The sequence below is a fragment of the Saccostrea cucullata genome, unplaced genomic scaffold (genome assembly GCF_032062105.1).
Source record: "Saccostrea cucullata isolate Sc308-1 unplaced genomic scaffold, CSIRO_AGI_Scuc_v1 ctg11258, whole genome shotgun sequence".
Classification (NCBI taxonomy): domain Eukaryota; kingdom Metazoa; phylum Mollusca; class Bivalvia; order Ostreida; family Ostreidae; genus Saccostrea; species Saccostrea cuccullata.
Genome location: NW_026923337.1, coordinates 1 through 21476, shown reverse-complemented (window position 1 = coordinate 21476; position 21476 = coordinate 1). Strand labels below are relative to the sequence as shown.

General features: G+C 33.8%; 2 protein-coding genes across 2 annotated transcripts; both read right to left on the bottom strand.

The window, feature by feature from the left end:
- Positions 1-314: 314 nt before the first annotated feature.
- LOC134263766 (tRNA-dihydrouridine(47) synthase [NAD(P)(+)]-like) lies at positions 315-17781 on the bottom strand (the record flags this gene model as incomplete). Its single annotated transcript, XM_062746145.1, has 10 exons — positions 17573-17781; positions 16112-16350; positions 15815-15900; positions 14392-14723; positions 13667-13871; positions 13057-13112; positions 12816-12857; positions 12470-12622; positions 1404-1520; positions 315-491 (listed from the first exon to the last, which is right to left on the bottom strand). Coding segments are annotated over exons 2-10 (1380 nt in total), but the record flags the coding sequence as incomplete, so codon positions are not given.
- A 1769-nt stretch (positions 17782-19550) lies between these two features.
- On the bottom strand, positions 19551-20373 carry LOC134263765 (ATP-dependent RNA helicase DHX8-like; the record flags this gene model as incomplete). The annotated part of the gene is made up of 2 exons (XM_062746144.1): positions 19551-19830; positions 20194-20373. Coding segments are annotated over 2 exons (418 nt in total), but the record flags the coding sequence as incomplete, so codon positions are not given.
- Between the last annotated feature and the right edge of the window lie 1103 nt (positions 20374-21476).

Below are 21476 nucleotides of genomic sequence, written 5' to 3'. Positions count from 1 at the left end.
GGGTACATGTACAGTGGCATGTAATACTGTTGACTAAAATGAAATGACAAAACTAAAACATTTTTTCCACCTTTACTTTCAAGCTTGTGAAAAATCCATTACCCAACTATCAGCCTGAGAGTGAATTTTGGTATATAATACACTGAATGTAAATCAATTTTAATGCAACAATAATGCAGAAATTTTATATTTAAAGGTATGTTTCACATGACAATTCTAAGACCTCCACAATAAAAATAAGAGTTTTCCTCTTGTTATCATTTAAAAAGTCATTTCTTGGGATGGAATAAAAACAAAATATGACCAGTACTCACTGTTACCATGGAGACCCCCCAATCTCTCAGTTTGGGTATGACTGTGTGGGCAATGTTCTTGTTGTCAAATATTCCCGTCCTCATTTTAACGGTCAGTGGAACGTCCAGTACGGATCTCATCCCCGCGATAATCTGCTCAAACTTGTTAAGTCGACCAATCAAAGCACACCCTTCCCCCTAAAAATATCAAATCAACAATTAGTATGCAAATGTTTACTCTATATAAAATTATCAACTCCTATTAGACTTTGGTTTGAGGTTTGACTGTATTTGAATACTATGATTAATACTATAAGTTATCCAGGTTCAATCAAGGGTATTTACTTATCAAACCCAAGGTTAATCAGTGGTATCTCAAACTATCGAATAGATTTATTACATACTACAATGCATTGTGACATCACATTACTTGCTTTTGTGATAGATGTGATAGAGAAACTATTCATTTTGATGCCCCGCGTTATTTACCCATTGTCCTAAGCTGGGTGTGCGGAAATTTACACCCAGTTTGTTTGATTTGAACATATTTTATTGTATATACTTTACAATTGGGACTAGGCAAAAGTTCTAAAAACTTAATACGCCCTTTTCCTACATATGCATTATACCAAACATACTGTAAATGTATTACATTTGGCGTGTACGATATTTGGCGGAAATGCCATTTTCAACAAGTTAGAGTAGATTTGATTTAGCGCTGTCTGAATGTGCTAATTATCAATGTTATTATACAAGACATTTAGCGATGTACTTGAATTAGGGGACTCTGCTTTCTGCTAAAATCGCTAAATAGAATACACCGCTAAATGTAATACGTTTACAGTATTTACATACATGGGTTTAAGTTTAAAATGAATTAACATAGAAAAACACAATACAAAATAATCAGAGCAACACAATTTCAATAGAATACATTCCTTTTGTAATACACATGCTGTATAAATTTTATAAGAAGTAATTATTGTTTCAACAAAATCGTCCTGACTTTTTAATAAAAGTTTGTACAAGACCAGATGAAAACGTGATATATGAAGTTCCATGCCAGTGGAAAGTTTCCATATTTCCTGCATAGAAAATAAAAGTACTTGCCTTCTTGTACACCAGATCTATAGGACAGCCACAGTTAAGATCCAGAAAATCTAGTTCTACATTCTCATTGATCAGCTGTGAGCACTTTGTTAGTGTGTCTGCAAAACCACCACAAATCTGAAATGAAACAAAAAACAGTCTCAAACTTTATATCAATGTTTCTATCCAATTAATCTTTCTCAATTCAAGACAAAAATGAACTCATTATAGACTGGTAATTTACATGTATCTTATTGATAATTTGTTTGGGACATGAAGTACTGCAACACAGAGGACCTAAGATTTATCAATGACTCAATGTGAAAACAAACATTTTGAAATAAACACTTCATCCCATAGCAGGGTTGGGGTCTGGAGTTCCTCCCTTAACAGAGGGGTTGAGATGATGGGAATTCCAGAATAACAGGGGTGGGGTTTGTTATAGGCAGGGAAATTCTCTGGCCTGGGTCTTAAGAACAACCTTGCATATATATGGTATCATATTGAACAATGGCTAAATCCTACTTACAAAGAACTGAAATTAAAGTTTAGTTATGACCAAATAAAAACGCTCTGTGTACACATAACAAGAGGCCCATGGGCCACATCGCTCACCTGAGAAGCTTTGATCATTCTGTTCTTTACCAGATTTCCCCATTGTAATACATTATGTATCCCCACCCTACCCCACTGATCATAATTAAGACATTTTGAAATCAACTACCCCAGGATCCTTCCATGTGCAAATAAGTTTCATCTTTTCTGGCCCAGTGGTTCTCGAGAAGAAGATTTTCAAAGATTTTTCCTATATACATGTATTTTTATGTAAAACTTTGATCCCCCCATTGTGGCTCCACCCTTCCCCTGGGGGTCATGATTTGAACAATTCAAAATCTACATTACCCAAGAATGCTTCCACATAAGTTTCAACTTTTCTGGCCCGGTGGTTCTTGAGAAGAAGATTTTCAAAGATTTTTCCAATATATTTCTATGTAAAACTTTGATTACCAATTGTGGCCCCACCCTTCCCCCGGGGGTCATAATTTTATTTAGAATCTACACTATACCAGGATGCTTCCACATAAGTCTCAGCTTTTCTGGCCCAGTGGTTCTTGAGAAGAAGATTTTCAAAGATTTTTCCTATATATTTTTATGTAAAACTTTGATTCCTCATTGTGGCCCCGCTCTTTCCCCGGGGGTCATGATTTGAACAATTTAGAATCTACACTACCCAAGAATGCTTCCACATAAGTTTCAACTTTTCTGGCCCAGTGGTTCTTGAGAAGAAGATTTTCAAAGATTTTTCCAATATATTTCTATGTAAAACTTTGATTCCCCATTGTGGCCCCACCCTTCCCCCGGGGGTCATGATTTTTACAATTTAGACTCTACACTATCCCAGGATGCTTCCACATAAGTCTCAGCTTTTCTGGCCCAGTAGTTCTTGAGAAGAAGATTTTCCAAGATTTTTCCTATATATTTCTATGTAAAACTTTGATTCCCCATTGTGGCCCCGCCCTTCCCCCGGGGGTCATGATTTGAACAATTTAATATCTACACTACCCTAGGATGCTTTCACATAAGTTTCAGCTTTTCTGGCCCAGTAGTTCTTGAGAAGAAGATTTTCCAAGATTTTTCCTATATATTTCTATGTAAAACTTTGATTCCCCATTGTGGCCCCGCCCTTCCCCCAGGGGTCATGATTTGAACAATTTAATATCTACACTACCCTAGGATGCTTTCACATAAGTTTCAGCTTTTCTGGCCCAGTAGTTCTTGAGAAGAAGATTTTTAAAGATTTGTTCCTACATATTTCTATGTAAAACTGGGATGCCCTATTGTGGCCCCGCCATACCCCCGGGGGTCATGATTTTTACAATTAAGAATCTACACTATCCCAGGATGCTTCCACATAAGTCTCAGCTTTTCTGGCCCAGTGGTTCTTGAGAAGAAGATTTTCCAAGATTTTTCCTATATATTTCTATGTAAAACTTTGATTCCCCATTGTGGCCCCACCCTTCCCCCGGGGGTCATGATTTGAACAATTTAATATCTACACTACCCTAGGATGCTTTCACATAAGTTTCAGCTTTTCTGGCCCAGTGGTTCTTGAGAAGAAGATTTTCCAAGATTTTTCCTACATATTTCTATGTAAAACTTCGACCCTCTATTGTGTCCTTGCCCTACCGCCAGGGGTCATGATTTGAACAATTTAATATCTACACTACTGGTTATATATTGGGTACATCAAGTCCAAGTCCTATTGGATACTGCTTATTGGATACAAAAAAAGTGTACACACGAGAGAGCATTATTTGGGTAGTTACTGTTCAAATCTTATTGGATATTAATACTCGTGTCTGTATTTTATTGGTTTTTTTCTTATTGTTTTTTATTCATTTCAGATTTATTATATATTTAATATTTGCTGGTAAATTCAGACAAGACTGAAAACCTTTGGTTTTAAACCCATATTTTTGTCAATTTCTGTGATATAGCTCTTTTATTGTAACACCTAACTAATTTGTTCTTAGCAATAAGGATATACACCTGTATATTTCAAAATATCTAATATTAAAATATATGAATACCTAAGTGCAAAAAAAAAACTGAATTGTGAAAACACAACTCAACACATTTCAGACTCTGTTCAACCTTTCTTGAATAACAAAATTAAGTATTTAAGGAGAAACCTTTTTGAGTCATGACCAATTAATAATAAGCAAATGCCCATTACATGTTGGACAGAAAGAAGGTATCCAACAGGCATTGGACAGGTGTCCAATACCTGTTGGGTTGTATTTTGACAAAGGAATTAAACTATCCAAGAACAATTGAACATGTGTACATTGTTTAATTCTATTTGGGTTTCTTGAATCTCCTCATCAAAATACAACCCAACAGGTAATGGACACCTGTCCTCTTGGATATCTACATCCCACCCAACAGGTAATGGACACTTGTCCAATTCTTCTTGGGTTTCTTGAATTGTTTCATCAGAATACCACCCAACAGGTAATGGACATCTGTCCAACTCCTCTTGGATATCTACATCCCACCCAACAGGCAATGGACAATTGTCTAATTCTTGGGTTTCTTGAGAATCTCCTTATAAGAATACTACCCAATATGTAATGGACACCTGTCCAACTCTTCTTGGATATCTACATCCCACCCAACAGGTAATGGACACTTGTCCAATTCTTCTTGGGTTTCTTGAATTGTTTCATCAGAATACCACCCAACAGGTAATGGACATCCGTCCAACTCCTCTTGGATATCTACATCCCACCCAACAGGCATTGGACACTTGTCCAATTCTTGGGTTTCTTGAATCTCCTGATACAATACAACCCAACAGATAATGGACACCTGTCCAACTCCTCTTGGATATCTACATCCCACCCAACAGGTAATGGACACTTGTCCAATTCTTCTTGGGTTTCTTGAATTGTTTCATCAGAATACCACCCAAAAGGTAATGGACATCTGTCCAACTCCTCTTGGATATCTACATCCCACCCAACAGATAATGGACACTTGTCCAATTCTTCTTGGGTTTCTTGAATCTGCTCATCAAAATACAACCCAACAGGTAATGGACACCTGTCCAACTCCTCTTGGATATCTACATCCCATCCAACAGGTAATGGACACTTGTCAAATTTTTCTTGGGTTTCTTGAATAGTTACATCAGAATACCACCCAACAGGTAATGGACACTTGTCCAATTCTTCTTGGGTTTCTTGAATTGTTTCATCAGAATACCACCCAACAGGTAATGGACACCTGTCCAACTCCTCTTGGATATCTACATCTCACCCAACAGGTAATGGACACTTGTCCAATTCTTCTTGGGTTTCTTGAATTGTTTCATCAGAATACCATCCAACAGGTAATGGACATCCGTCCAACTCCTCTTGGATATCTACATCCCACCCAACAGGCAATGGACACTTGTCTAATTCTTGGGTTTCTTGAGAATCCCCTCATCATAATACTACCCAACATGTAATGGACACCTGTCCAATTCCTCTTGGATATCTTCATCCCTTCAATAGTATATAAACTAAAAGGTATTGGACATTCTTCTTGGGTTACTCAAATTTTTTTTCATAAGAAAGAAAACCCAATAGGTATTGGACATTGGTTCAACTCTTCTTGGATATTACATCCCAACATTAGAATAAAACCCAACAAGTGATGTTTACCTGTCCAATTCTTCCTGGGTTACTTATACCCTTCATTAAAATTGTCAAATTTGTCTTGGATATTTATACTCTTGCATTAGATTGCAAATCCAATAAGTATGACATTTACCTTCCCTAGTTGAATTCAAATTTGTCTGCATAAGCATACATAAGTCGAAAACATATTTAATACTTTAATTCTAACATTCCACATCTCATTCAGTGTACACTTTACAAATGATAGGAAATATATAAGCATTTTGTGCCTAAACTATTTGGCTTTAAAGAATTTTATAACCATGTTTGCAAAATTTAAATTTAAATATTGGAACTTGGAGCAAGTCATTACAGGTAGAGCAAGATGCTGAAAACCATATTGATAAATAGATCACACCCTTGATAAAATATTTGCCTTCAGTTGCTAAGATTGTGTTGTATTATATGGAAAATTTCTATAATCCTGTTTATTACAGATACAGAGATATGTACAATGCATATTTTCCCTGTAATAATAAAAATACTTCTGAGATGTAAAAGAATGGATTAAATAGTCACCGATGTTAAAAGATATTACATTATCTCATTAATCTGGTTTGGAAATCACAAACTTAGTTTTGAAGCCGATAAAACAGTGTCGCACCAGAAAACTCAGTTACAAGTACAATGAATGAATTCCTTGTATCAAAACTATAAAATAATTGATGCACTATGTCCAAAGGATTTCGACAAATTGGGATAAAGATATTAAATCAAATCATCAGTTATAAGTCTTAGAGCTAGAGAAAAGTCTTTACATGCCCAAATTTTACATGCAAGACTTTGATCCTATATTTCAATAAATGTCAAAATGGTTTAATTTTTGTTTCTGTTCGATACTTTCTTCTTCAGGGTCTCTCATGGCCTATACTGTATGATACCTCCATTGACCCTGCTCTTTTATATTGCCATATGTTTATCCAGTAGCAGTGGTTATGCTCAGGCAATCTTTGAAATATTCCTCATTTCATGCATCTCCTTCAGTTCTCTCTCTGTCCATTTTATTCATTCTGCAATTAAATAAAGGCATTTCTTTGCCGTATAAAACATGTTTTTCTTGACTACAGCAAGATCACCCTTTATGTTGATCAAACCCAACCAAGAAGTAGAAGTATATTTCTTATTCAGAAATGTGTATTGATAAATAAAATGGAAGAAAAACTAAATTCTATCAACTCTTTTTTTTCTTCTATGTCTAACTGCAACTTCATCCTACCCCCCACCCGCCATAATTTTATCAAAATGGAATCATCATTCAACACACAAAACGATGTTGCATATTAATTAGACAGTATGTTAGTTTCTGATTGTTAAGAAGGAGATTTTAAAAAGATTTTACATCTATTCCTTGCAAATTTTAGACTTCTAATGTAAGACTATCGGTACATTAGGGGTACATAATCTTCAAAAACACTCTACACTTAATGATAAAGCTTTCACATTAGTATTGTTTTTAGCCCAATGGTTCTGCTAAAGAGGATTTAAAATTGACCCAAACCTTACTAACTGCTTTGAAATTATATTGACAGGGACAGAGACACACTTGACACTCCATCCCCCCTTCCTGGGGTATGCTTTGCACAAAATTTAATTAAAATTGACTAAGCTGGATAGAAGTTGAAAATATGAAAAATTACAGTCAAACAGATTATGAATAACTTTCAGCACATCAGACATGAAGTAGTGATCCTTAAATAAAATACACCTACAAGATGAAGCTGTTTTATTCCTTTGAAGTGATATCTAGTATTGTTTCTTTTCCTGTATGCCACCTCTATCAGAACAAAATGTTATACATGTATTAACATAACCTATGACCGTATAGTACCCCAGTATTTACTTTACAATTAATTAAGTTCTGGAACCAACCCTCAGATGCCCTTAAAACAAATGATTCTAAACTGGCAAAGGTAAAGGGCATCTGAAGAATTTAAAATAAAATGATAGTACAAACAAGCAAACAGTGTGCATGAAAATGTTGGCAAACACTAGAAAAAATACTAAGGTACTTTCTCAAACTTAACATGAATACTAAAGAGGTTTTATGTAGCTGTATTGCACATACCAAAAGCTTTCCTGCAGTTAAAGGTTGATTGCCTAGTAGTTATGTAGCATGTACAAGTTTTTCCCTCTATCTAATTTAAGAAGCGAAAATGTCTCTAAAAATCTTATGGTTGGCATGAAGTATTCCTGTTCATTTTACTGATTACTTACAATTGTCCTATTTCTGAAGGTCATCTTCTGATGAGTGTGTTCTCTGCAATGTTCACAATTGAAGTTCCTGTTTGACCTGTTACATATTGAAAATCCTCAATGAACATGATTATGGTTTTAATTTCCATTTTAATTATTGATTACTTTTATAAAAAAAAATCTAAACCAATTTATTGTAACATAATACTTAGGAAAATATTTATGTAATAACAATGGAAAAAAAGGAATCATTATCTCCAGTTATCCTAAAATCACAAGTAAGCATTAATCATATAAATTCACATAGGTAAACCCATTAGCTTTTTGTGTTATTAAACCATAGTCATTGCTGTGCAATAAAGGAAATCAAGTACTACATGTAATCCACAGCTTGGTGGCAATAAAGTTACTATCCCCAAGTAAAACGTGACAAGCCCAAATATAGAGGAAAAAATTAAAAAGTAACATTGAATAAAAGTTCATCGTGAAAAAAGTCAGGGTATTAACTACAGATGATTCTTTTTAAAATTAAAGTTTAATTTAATTTTCGCTAGTAAAATTTAATCATATATAAATTAATGATTTAAAAAAATGAAAAAAAGATTTTAAATATTCCTTTTCTGGTCATTCACTAGTTCGTCTAATTAAAACGAAGCAAAAATCATTTTGTTTTCATCTTGAACCATTTAAAGCCATATATGGCGTATGTACAATGAAAATTATTAAACTAAAATTATAAGAACTTATTATTTGTATCATTACTTTATATAAACATGATAAAGATAGAAATTTTCCGTAAATTACAAAATCTAAGTCAATTGCGTTATAAAGATATCAAAATTTAATTTGGATTCTCGGAATTTTCTCCGACTTGGAAGAAAATACAAAAGATTTAAATAACACATTACAGAGAAGATAAAATCGTATTATTAGATAAAACGAGGTGTTCTCCATGCTCCGTGTATGAAAAGCTTTAATTTAAATGTATTAACTATATTTCTTTACTTAATTTTGTATTTTTCAAAAATATATTTTTGATCAGTTACGCCATATATGGCTTTAAAAAACGCTACATAATTGCATGACACTTATCATTGAGTTTATTGAGTGAATGTATATAATTTAATAATTAGATATCTGTGAGGCATATATGTACAAGCAAATATTGCTATATTAAACACAAGAGGCCCAGGGGCCACAGCGCTCACCTGAGGATCGGGGGGGCATTCATCATATTAACAAACTAGAATAAAAGATCGTTTTTAAGTAAATTTTAAAAGGTTTCCCTATCTAAAACTGAACAAACTTGTCTACTAACAAAATGGAAGATTTTTAAAGATTTTCCCTATATATTCTATGTAAAACTTTGAGATTTATGGATAATATGAGCCATGCTGGCCATGTGGTTCTTGAGAAGAAGATTTTTAAAGATTTTCCATATATATTCATATCTAAAACTTAGAACGGACAATATGGCCCCACCCTACCCCCGGGGGTCATGATTTAAACAAACTTGAATCTACACTACCTGAGGATGATTCCACATGATTTTCATCTTTTCTGGCCATGTGGTTCTTGATTTTTAAAGATTTTTCCTATATATTCCTATGTAAAACTTTGATCGGCCATTTTGGCCCCACCCTACCCCCGGATTTGTTGAATCTACACTACCTGAGGATGATTCCACATGAGTTTAATCTTTCCTGGCCAAGTGGTTCTTGAGAAGAAGATTTTTAAAGATTTTCCCTATATATTCCTATGTAAAATTTTGATCGTCCATTTTGGCCCCACCCTACCCCCAGGGGTCATGATTTGAACAAACTTGAATCTACACTACCTGAGGATGATTCCAAATGAGTTTCATCTTTCCTGGCTAAGTGGTTCTTGAGAAGAAGATTTTTTAAAAATGCCATTAATTTTTCCCTATATCAATTTCACCCAAGAATATTTGTTTTAAATTGGCAATTGTGAAAACGAACATGACAACAAAAACGACATTTTGATCAGAAAAGCTCACTTGAGCCTTCGGCTCAGGTGAGCTAAAAAGAAAGGGGGGAATTCAAATTAGGAAATAAGGATCGTTTTTAAGTAATCAGTCTTGTAGTACTGCAAAATGGATGCAGTTGTGGAGATTTATGGATAATATGAGCATGCTGTCTGGAATATTTCCATATTAGGGAATTTAGCGCAAAAAACCACTAGCCCCATCCTCAAAAATGGAAGCTCCGGGTGTAGCGCGATGCTAATTACACACCCATCATGTGAAATAGTTATAGTAGCCCTATATCAATTTCAGTATTGTTTTAAATTAATTAAAACAAATGACAAAAACAATAATTTAAAAAAAAAATCAAAATAAAGCGCGGCGCCATGCTCTTTTTTCTCGGCGCCATGCCCTTTTTTCCAGCGCCATGCCCTTATTTCCTAAGCCAAATATGCCCAGTTTATGCAATATTCCTTTGCTGTTCTGTTTATTAAGTGCATGCTGATAATCCCTTTATTTAAACAACGACAGGAAATCACTTCACGCTTGAACGCACGCACACAGCCACCTGGCTAATTAACATGCCTCAGGTTGTCTGGGTAGAGGATTTAACTTGAGAAACTGTCATTTGATTGCATTGATTATGCAAGAATTAGCCCAAGACCAAAGATAAATTATTAACTAATGAAAATCAGGATCGTTTTTTATAAACCGAAAGTAGAATAAAACACATAGTACAACTTGAAGAAAAAACGGATATTTTATCTGAATAAAATACTTACAGTGTACCAAAAAACTGAATGTAATGTGATAAAAAGGCTTAAAAACAACAAACTAAGTTAGTTTCTTTGATTGAACTGATACATTTGACAAGCTGAGGGTCAAAGTTTCTAATTAAAGGCAGAGTTGTTTTTTTTAAACAAATTATGCATGGCAGTAAGACCAGTTTTCACATGATCATGTTGGTAGAATATTTTCCAAGTAAAGAGAATGGTCTCTACATGTATTTTTCAAAATGCCCATCCCCCCTTCCCTGAAAAAAAGTATTTTCCTTTAATGTTTAAATTGACTGTACTTGTAAACAAATAACAGTCCAAGCAGGTAAAAAAAACAATCATACCTCCAAACTTTAATGATTTTTGCACCTGTTTCAGCTAGATTAATACCATTACTTTCTCAAGTGTAACCTTACTACTTTTTTTATTGAAGAAATTAGATGTAAATGTCTTTTTTATATTCTTTTTGTTTCTGAATCAGTGATTAAAACATTGTTTAAAAAAAGAATGGAACACAGATATATGAATTTATCTTTAAATTACTAGTACTTGTTTTAAATAAAGATTTCAATATGAAAGGATATTAAAAGTAATTAAACATGTTAAAGTATGTAAAAATTAAAAAATGTTAATATAATTTCAATGACATTAACATTTGTTTTCAAAGTGCCCTCGTGAGATCCTGTCGCGACACAAAGTGCCCTTTTGATTCCTTGATTACCATGCCTTTTTTAGGGTCTAGATTTAACATCAAAGACAGAAAGAAGCACTGTTTTGACTGAAAGTTTTTCAGTAATACAATGAATCTCTTAAGTTACATATCAGATGAGATAAACTTACATACAGTTATTTAGTTGTTGTCAATTATCCCATTTATCATCATCTCAGCTCACTTTGCGATTGCAATACTGTACATGAACCGATAATTTACAGTTGATTTATGAACACACGATTGTTAAAATTTTCATTTCCCTTTCCAATATACATTGTCAGAACATACTTAGTTGGTTATGATATGAAATTAAATAATAAACACTTTCGATTTATTTAAGATTATCTAACAATATACGATCATTTACTAAATACTTCTCGCCCTCAAGAGAGTTAAAAAGACAGAGAAAATTCAAAATACAAACAAGTGCAACTTAGGATTAATTGTTCCGATACATCTATTTTAATTTTGTGCACAATTGTTTTCAAAATTACATTGAAATCTATTTTCCTTAAATAGGAACCCAGCAATGGTTAATATTAATCGAATAAACTTACCTTTTCTCTTTTCAATCAGAAAATCTTGTTGACATTAAGTGTTTCTTAGTCGCCATATTTTTTTTCCATGAAAACAAACGTTGTTATGATCAGGATCAACGGAAGTTGATTTTCGGAACTCTCGAGAATTTAGAGTTCCGAATGTAAAACTGAAACAACAAAACACGGTGCGTCCGTGAAAGCAACTTTTTTGGACACTTTTTTGGACAAATCGTCGTGTCCAAGTTTTGTTGGGTACTAACCTGCAAATACCCAATTAGGGTGTTTTAAGCATATTCAGCAACACTTCTTATTGGGTATACCCAATAAGCAAAAAGTACCCAATAAGTACAATCTTGACATGAAAAATACCCAATAAATGCACTCTCGTAAACACGGACAGACACACAGACAGACGGACGGACGACGGACAAAATGTGATCAGAAAAGCTCACTTGAGCCTTCGGCTCAGGTGAGCTAAAAAGCAATGGTCTGTTAAACAATAAACAAAGATAATCTACAACACTGGTAATGAAAGTGCATTGTACAGTCACATGTATAAATCTTTTTTCCATGGTACATGTATTTCCCAGCCAGAGAAAAAAATCTGTATCAGTCATGCATGTAATTGAAAAAACGTCATTGGCATAATTTTCTTACCTGAACCCCAAACAAATCCTCACTTTCATGCCTCTTTAACAATGCCCACTCGGAGGCCTGACCTTGAAGAAGGTTTAAGGACATTGCCATCTCACTACAGGTGATGTCCGCTCCATAGGCCTTACAGATCCTCCGAAAGGGGAAGTTACCCACCTAAACAGGGTCAGATGTAGACAGTGATGACTATATATAGCAAAATATACTGAATAATGTATTTTTAACTTGAATTTGAATTTATCATGGATTAAAAGATAAGTTCTAGAAAATTCAAATTTACCATGGTGTAAACAACTTAAATTTACCATAGTCTAGATGACTTAAATTTAAAGTGGTCAAGACAACTTACTGTAGTGAGTGGAGCCAGGTAGTTCTTTGAGCTGAAATCTATCTGAATTATCAAACAAAATGGATAAAGTATAGACCAAAAAACTTTTTTTTTCAAAATTGATAATCGAGAAAAATTTTAAAACTTACATTGCTTGAATACATAAAAAACTGAATCAAATTACATATTAAAGCTTAAGCAATCTCTAAACCCTCCTGTTGTGTAAATCATATTGCATGAAAAAGGTCATGACCTACAGTACCTTTTTGGTTTCTTGAGCTCGAAGTTTGATCACCCCCTCTGATTCATCCCTAATCTCTGGAAATAATTACAGAAATCTCAAAATCAAAACTGTTAAAGTTCAATTATACATCCATTTAGCATTTTACATTAATCATATTCAACATAGAAAACCAATGTGTAGCTTTTGTAAATAAACATGAATCTAAGTTCTAATTCTTAATACTGTAGATTCCCAAATATACATGAGGAATTAATTATTGCATTATTTTATTGTTATGGTGCCTAAATCAATGTAAAATCTCTTGATCAACCATCCACTCATGAATTATTGTTCTTGCGATTTGATGTTAAAGAGCCATTTCAAGATTATAAGTACTTGTGCAAATAAGGAATGTACAGTAATTGAACTAATAAAACTGTAAAGTTGGGGGTCAATTTACCAAATAAGGTTTTTTTTTTTGCAGCCCTGTGACACTGTTTTTGTTTGTATAGCAGTATACAATAAGATAGATTTCCGCATAGTTAACTCCTTACTTCAAGACTCTACAGCAAATGCTCTTACCACTGCTCCAGGAGGACAACATACAAAATGTGTACAACATGTAAAGCTAAAAACATCAGACACATACCTGCAGTAGTACTAGAGGCTTCCTCAGCATTCTTTGACTCCTTGCTCTCCTGTTTGGCAGCACACAGTTTAGAGAAGGTGTCGTGTTTCTCCTGGGCCCTTTTCTGCACCTGTTTGACAATTTCATTGGCCTTCTCAAAATTATATCTCTTCTTCCACAAAGTAACCTGGAGATCTTTGGACAGGGTGTTCAGGACAGTTTTCACCTTTAAAATAAGACAAACTGTAAACCAACTACCGGTATTATTTGCGTGTGAGAAATATCCGCGAGTTTTGCCACCTACTCTAACTCAGGAACCTTATTTTTGCTTTAGTTAGTATTTGTAAAGCAATGTTTTGGATTGAATTCAAACTGATGAATCACAATTAAAGGATGAAGTTAATAATAGTTGATTTACAGTTACTGTAACTTTTGAATCATTCAAGATTAAAGAATGTCATTTCTGACATACAAGTATATCTATATGATTTGAATAAATTTAACTAGTGAAATTTGAAAGTAAATATTCTGGAAAAAAAATTGTCTGAATCTTATCTGCGCCCAAATCTTTTATTGCTGAGATGAAAAAGAGCAAAAGAAATGGTTTATAGGGGAAATGTATCTACAGGAAAATGAAATATTCTAACCTCATTTACACCAAAAAATAGAGTCACTTATTCCTTAGATAATGTAACAGAATACATTAGGATCAACAGGATCAATGAATAAAGATACATAACACATACCTTAGATTTCTCCTTGTACAATTCTTCATTGATTATATTCTTGTAATCCTCAGATATGTGCTTGCTACCATATCGACATGCTATCCCATATGGACATTTCCCGTACGTCTCAAACATATAACAATTGGGGCCAATGTCTTTGGGTTTTGACTCCATGAAGGTTTTTATATCATGTGAAAACTTGCATTTCTCTCCAAAGCTACACTCTTTTTCCTTAGATATGGTGGGGCATAACTTGTCCTTCGGTTTTATATGGGTCACTGGACGTTGTTTATTACGCCCCTTCACCTTCATTTTTTTCTTGGGTTGTCCTTCGTTTTCTTCTTGTTTACCTATAGAACACACACACACATTAAAGTCCGTAGTAAATCACTGTCTTAAAGTTAAAAAAATTATAAACAACACTTCAAAATCCTATAGCATATTTTAAAACACAGTCAGATTTTATCACATATCATTGATGGGGGTGAGAAAAATTATATCAAAGGATTAAAGATATAGAAGTAAAAGAAAAGGAAAAAGTGGTTGGCACTCGAAATCACTTCTACTGTATACAGGGTTATTTTCGCCCCATGTTATTTTCGCCCTTTTACACTTGCTAAAAATTTTACCTCATTTTATATTCGTCCATTTCCACTTCTGTTTAAGAATTTACACTGTGTTCTTTGAATTCTCCCCCTTTTAAATTCACCCTCTTGTGACAAGGGCAAAAGGGGCGAAAATTAAGCGGGGGCGAAAATTTCCCTGTATACAGTATATATATCTATATTATACTTTCATGTAAATTATTTGAATCTGATTCGTCGAGAAACATTTGATAAAAAACACTACTACCCGCTGAATATTGAAGCCACGCCCTCCTGCGTAGCAACAGTCAACATTGCTTGACGACGAGTAGTATTCCAAAAAATAGCGACTGCGCGGAATTTATGCGCACACGGTTCACTGTAATATGTATTTGTATAAAACATTCAGTATAATATAATAAATATTGCATGTAGTTGAGTGTAACATTGAAAATTTTTAACCCTCGAAAACCATTGTCAACCTCGGCTGAGCCTCGGTTGATAATGGTTTTCTTGGGGTGAAAATTTTCAATGTTACACTCAACTACATGCAATATTTATATAATGGTATTTGAGATACTGTATTTTAGAGATAATGAAGTTCAAATACAATGTACATAGAATATAATTTAATGCATCATGGTTTTAATTTCACACAGGTTGTCCTCTTTGAATCTGATTACCTACACAATACCTTCATGAAAAACATCATGAAATTCAGTTGATTTCCAATTCCCTCTTTTAAAGAAGACATATTCATACATCTGTAATGAGTTTTACATGACTTGCATTTTTACATGACTTGCATTTTTACATGACTTACCTTTCTATAAGACTTACGTTTTTACATGACTTACGTTTTTGCCCTTGCTCTAGTTGTTCTTTAGTTTCCTTGGATATATATTCTGTCACCAACTCCGGTTTATGGTTGACAAGAACATACCTAAATTCAATAAAAAAATATACAGACATAGTAAAATAAACCCTGAAACATGGTACTATGGATCTACCATAAAATAAATGACTTTTCAAACAATGTTAAATATGTGTTCTTCACTGGAAACTGGTATCAGTTTTGTACAATTAGGAATTAATCCCCATGTTACTGAATTTGTTATTATTTTAGAAATTATATAGATAATAAAAAATATTACTCTGCCTTGATCCTTGCGAAACCAGGCTTTTCCACTCTCCCTGCAGGCTCTGTGGATTCTTGTTTGGCATCTTCATTCTGCTTGTTGTCATTCATTGTTGTATTGGCTTTGTTGTCAACTTCCATACTTTTAATCTGTTCCTCTGTAATGTTCTTTCCCTCTTTATCGTCTTCAATGACAACTTTCTCTGTGTCTGTTTCTACAAGTGCCATTCCTTTTCTTGAAGTGAAAATATTTTCCTAAAGTGCAGGAATTCTACATTTTATATGATAAAATATTAAGATAGTGTGATTAATATCTGTGTTTGGTAGCATAACATCATAATATCTGTGGCAGATATGACTTCAAACAAGCAATTCAAAGAATTGTGGTCCCAAGCTTTTGGTGTCTTGGTGAATGTGATTCCATTGTTTATGACAAATTGTGTCAAATATGAATGCCCTATCATATGTAAATGAAAAGTAATTACCAAATTGAATGTAAAAATTTAAAGAAAATAAGGTCAAACATGAAGGTCAAGGGGTTAAAAATCATAGCATGCTCATAAATATCTTGCCACTATAATGCACATATCAAATAGGAAAACCTTCTAAATCAAAAGTTAAAAGGAAAGTAGGGCTGTCACAGTTCCATAATTTTTCGTGTCAGTTCCAAATTTTTAAGGTTTGGTTTCAAGTTTTTCAGTTTGGGTTTTTAATAGAATAAAAACTCATGATTTGAATTATATTCAACAAAATTTTTTAATTTTTTTTCAAAAACTAAGAAACAGCAACATAATGACTGATTTAAAGAAGTTTCCTAACTAGAAAAATAATTGAACCAAATGATTCAAATCACATTTACCATCATGATAATGGTAATATACTAATGAACCTTTCATTTTAGATGCCATTTTTATGGTATTGTACAAATTGGAACCGAACCGGATTCCGGAAAAACGGAACCGAACCTGACCCGAATTAATCGTTCCACTGTTCCGGGTTATTACGGGTACCCGTGACAGCCCTAAAGGAAAGAGAACATTTTTGTGAAGTAGATCACAGTGAACTTCAAAGTCAAGGCCATGGGGTCAAAAATCATTCATAGTGTATTCAGAAATATCTGTCATAGGTAATATACACATGTGTAATATAAAATCCCCAGCTTTTCTCTCTCAAAAGTTATGACCAATTCGAAGTTTAATTTTTTTAGGACGTCAAACTTCAAGGTCAAGGTTACGGGGTCTAAAATCAGTAAATTTGGAAAATTCTTGTCGCAGCATGGACGTAAATATAGGTCCCGGCGGTCCCTGGTCACAGGTACTGGGTAATGTACATGTAAGCATGTGATTTGTACATGTATGCATGTGAAATATTCTCATTCAAAAATTATGACCAAGATGAAAGTTTTTGTGAGACTGATAGACGAATGAGATTTAATGCATCCTGGCTTTCGCGAAAGGGGGACAATTAGACTGCTTACCTTATGCAGCTGTTGTGGTCCTGGAAGTCTAGATTTATTTCAGAGCTGTGCACAATAACTGTTTTCGTTTAGAAGCAGGTCTTTAAGGAGCGACGAACTTCGTCTGTATATTTACTGACAATGTCATTCAACAAATTGAATATCTTTTACTTTCAAGGCATGCTACTCATGCTGCAATCGAAAGCAATGTCTTACTTCCGGTTTGAAGGTGCTAGTTAAGTTATACTTAGGAATAAACTTGTATGAATAGATCGTGCAACTAAATTTCCATTAATTTTGGATTTGATGCAATACTTCGATTGAAGCATTTTAAGGCTAAAAGCATATTTCTCTAATTGTCTTTTAGTTGTTCTAATAAATATCCTAACGAAGCAAAATTTAATAAATGAATAAATTCACTGGTGAGTGAAAACTGCAGTCATATTGCAAATTATATCCTTTAACTTTAACTTAACCTACTTTATATACTGAACAGATAAAACTCCAATGCTTAAAATTCTGATCATGGTCCTTCAATTTTTGGTACATTTATTATTGTATACTTATACTTTAAAAATAAAACGGGAAATAAAGCCATTTGCATAAAATACAGTCGAACATTAACATCTTCAAGACCATGAATAGATAAATGATTTTGGAGTCCCAATCACTTATTCTTTAATTATTTTATCTTCTATGTCTCAATTCCTAGGATATCTTTAAAAAAAATTCTCCGTTTCTCGAAGCTTGAGATGATGAGGTTTGACGGTACATCCAATCACTCTTGCAGAAATCTTCTGCTGCTCTCTCTCTCTCTCCTTCACCTCTGCAATGGGCTCATGCATGTCAAGATTTCTGACATGAAGTAAAAGGATATTCCAAGGATTATTTCAAATAAAACTTAATAGTTCCTTATGAATCAACTAGCCAATATCTCCAGACCTGCTTAATTACTCCTACAAGTAAGAGCCTTGGTTAACATCTCTACTCTCCTTATATAAATACTGTGGCGCCAAGTCAAAGTATCTCGCTGTGAACCTCTAGCATGCTGGAGTACAGCTAAATCATTTTGATAATGGTAAGCTATGGACAGAGGTGAGTGTATGAGATGAAGGTTACTGGCATCGTCTCAAGCCATGGTCCGGAATCCGCATATAGCTCTCTCCTACCCGTGGCTGCTTGATCACAGAAAGTGTCGTAATCTTGAATATTTACGCCTCTCTATTGTGATGTCATATTCAGTCAATGACAAGTTTTGTTTCCATCGCAATTGAAATCAACAACTTACATCAGCAGTATTTCGTACACTGTGATTGGATATTGAAAGGTCGCATGAAAGGTCAATTTCCGACTATGGTTTACTCGCATTGGTCAATACTTTTAATGAGCTACGAGATATTCTCGCCTCATGCAACCACGGCCAGAATGGGAGAGGATCGTACATTATGGCCGTGGTTTGCGACGATGGGTTACTGGTAGAGAGTGAAATATATCATCAAGTTAAAAAAAATATTCACAATACATTTGTTTTAAAATGGAACATTTATAATTTTATCATTTCACATACATGTAAGTACATAATTCAGTCCATACTTGTTAATGTACAATGTAATATTTCACAAGATCAATGTCTATATAAAAATTTTCAAGTGTTCAGAAATGGCTCTTTTTTTCTATGACCTTATTTTAGGTTTCCAAATTCATAAAAGTATAAAAGATCCATTTAATCTTATCCTAACTTACCATGAAAATAAAAATATTCTGATCATTAATCTGCAAAAAGTTATTTATCCCAATGCAAAGTGGTAAGAAAGTCAATACATGTACAGTATCTATAAACTTTATAAGTATATTGTCCTTTTTCAAATTCACTTCTCTTTTTGAAGACATTAAAGTATATAACAAATATGCAAGATTTTAAAAGCTGTTCAAATTTTGAGACATTTAAACAATATACATTGACATGGGTTGACTGTATAAAACAAGCACTTTTTCTCACGTAACTAAGACTCAATAAGAAACAGACTGTTGGCAAATAAATCTAGAATGTAACTTTTGTGTGGACTTTCTTGAAAGCTCGTGAGATTCTCCAGGAATTCGGATCTTCGTATTTGTTGTACAATGGCTCGATTTTCTGCTGTTTTTTCTGTTTGCTGAGTTTTGTCGGGTCACTGAAGCGGAAAAACTTCGGAGCGAATTCCACAAGCCACTTAGGATCAATGGCCGTCACCTCTCTCATGTATTCTTTTGTTGTCAGCACGAGTTCATGGTAAATCACCCTGTAAAATTTCAATAATACATTTGAGTTCACTCTAAACATTAAAAATCAATCTGTATAAATTATCATCCAAATATAAAACCCTGAAAAGTCCATCTTGCTCTCTTAGTCATATCTTTAATTATTCACTGACTCTTTAGTATCCTATTAATCTCTAAGTAAATATCAGGTATTATAAATTTCATATTGCTGCTATTAAATCTGACACTTATTGTCAATAACTTCATAAGTACTCTCTGAATAAACTTTTATTTTTGCAAGTTACATGTACATACACATGTACGTACATATTGAAATCATTTCAAATCATATTCAGCTACATTTCACAAATCTCAATCACACAGTGGAATTCTACAAAACTTACCAGTCTGGTTGTCTGTTGAAGAGGGCACTAGAGGGGTGTATGTACACCACCTGACTGTCTACCAGGGTACGATATCCCTCCTGAGGATCTTTCTTCGCGGCGTTACGGAAAAATCCACTGCAGATGGCCTTCTGAACCCGAGCTGTATTCTTACCACAACTGACCACATCTAACTTATGTCTGTAAAATAAAGTATTTGAAAAATAAAACGTACATGTAATTAAATGTTTAACATATAAATGTGGCATTACTATCTCAAAATGATAATTTCACAGGAAAAACCATGAACTTGGTATGTTTTCCGATACGTCTTATGTAGAATATCAGTAAACTAGTGCTAATTGTAACGGGGACCGTTACAGATGTTCCCCAAACGCTCCCCATGTCCCTTTTCGTGCCTTATTCCTCTGGGACCTTTTATAAATATGCTAAGCATCGAAGGATTTCATTTTAGAATATAAAAGTTACAATGATATCAACTATCAACTGTATATCGTTTAACGTACTGCATGCGCGCACACGTACATGCACATGTATATGCAAGATGATTATGGCATGTTGGTTAACCGATTAACATACACGTATACTTTTTATCCCGCGAATCAAATAAAAAATTACATATATAAAGTTACCATATTTCAAGCATAATTATGTCATTTTTTAATATATCGATTCACATTTTATTTCTCTACTTATTTTAACCTCGAGCTCAAAGTTGGTTTTATTCCGACGACAAGGCAGATTTAAAGTCGACAAAGGGTATCACGCCGATAGCTAACCAATCAAAATGAACTTATTCAATAGTAGTTCCATACATGGAAAAGGGATTTTCCTTTCTGTTCAGAATTTTTTTTTATATTTCCTCTCAGGCCATTTTGACAACTCTGGTACCTGTGCCTAGTAAATTTTATATACTTTGTAAATAAATGTATAAAGGTTTTAGACCGGAACTATTCATTTTTTCCAATGCATAGGGGGCTACTTTCTGGGGTTTATAAGAGATGTTTAAAAAGACATTCGTGTCAGCTAATGAGACCTATATTGTTTAACACCTTCTTATTAATATTTTTCTCATGAATGCAAATACCTGATTATTTTACGAAGGAGTGTACATGTATATTGATTTATAATATACCGAAAATCGCTATTTCTGGGGATTGCGTAATTCTAAAAAAAATTCAAATAAATTTCAAAGGTAAAATAAACAAAGGATTCTTGGTATTAAAATATTATTTCAAATCAGTGGAATTGAATGCTATTAACGACATGTGAATAAATAGGCT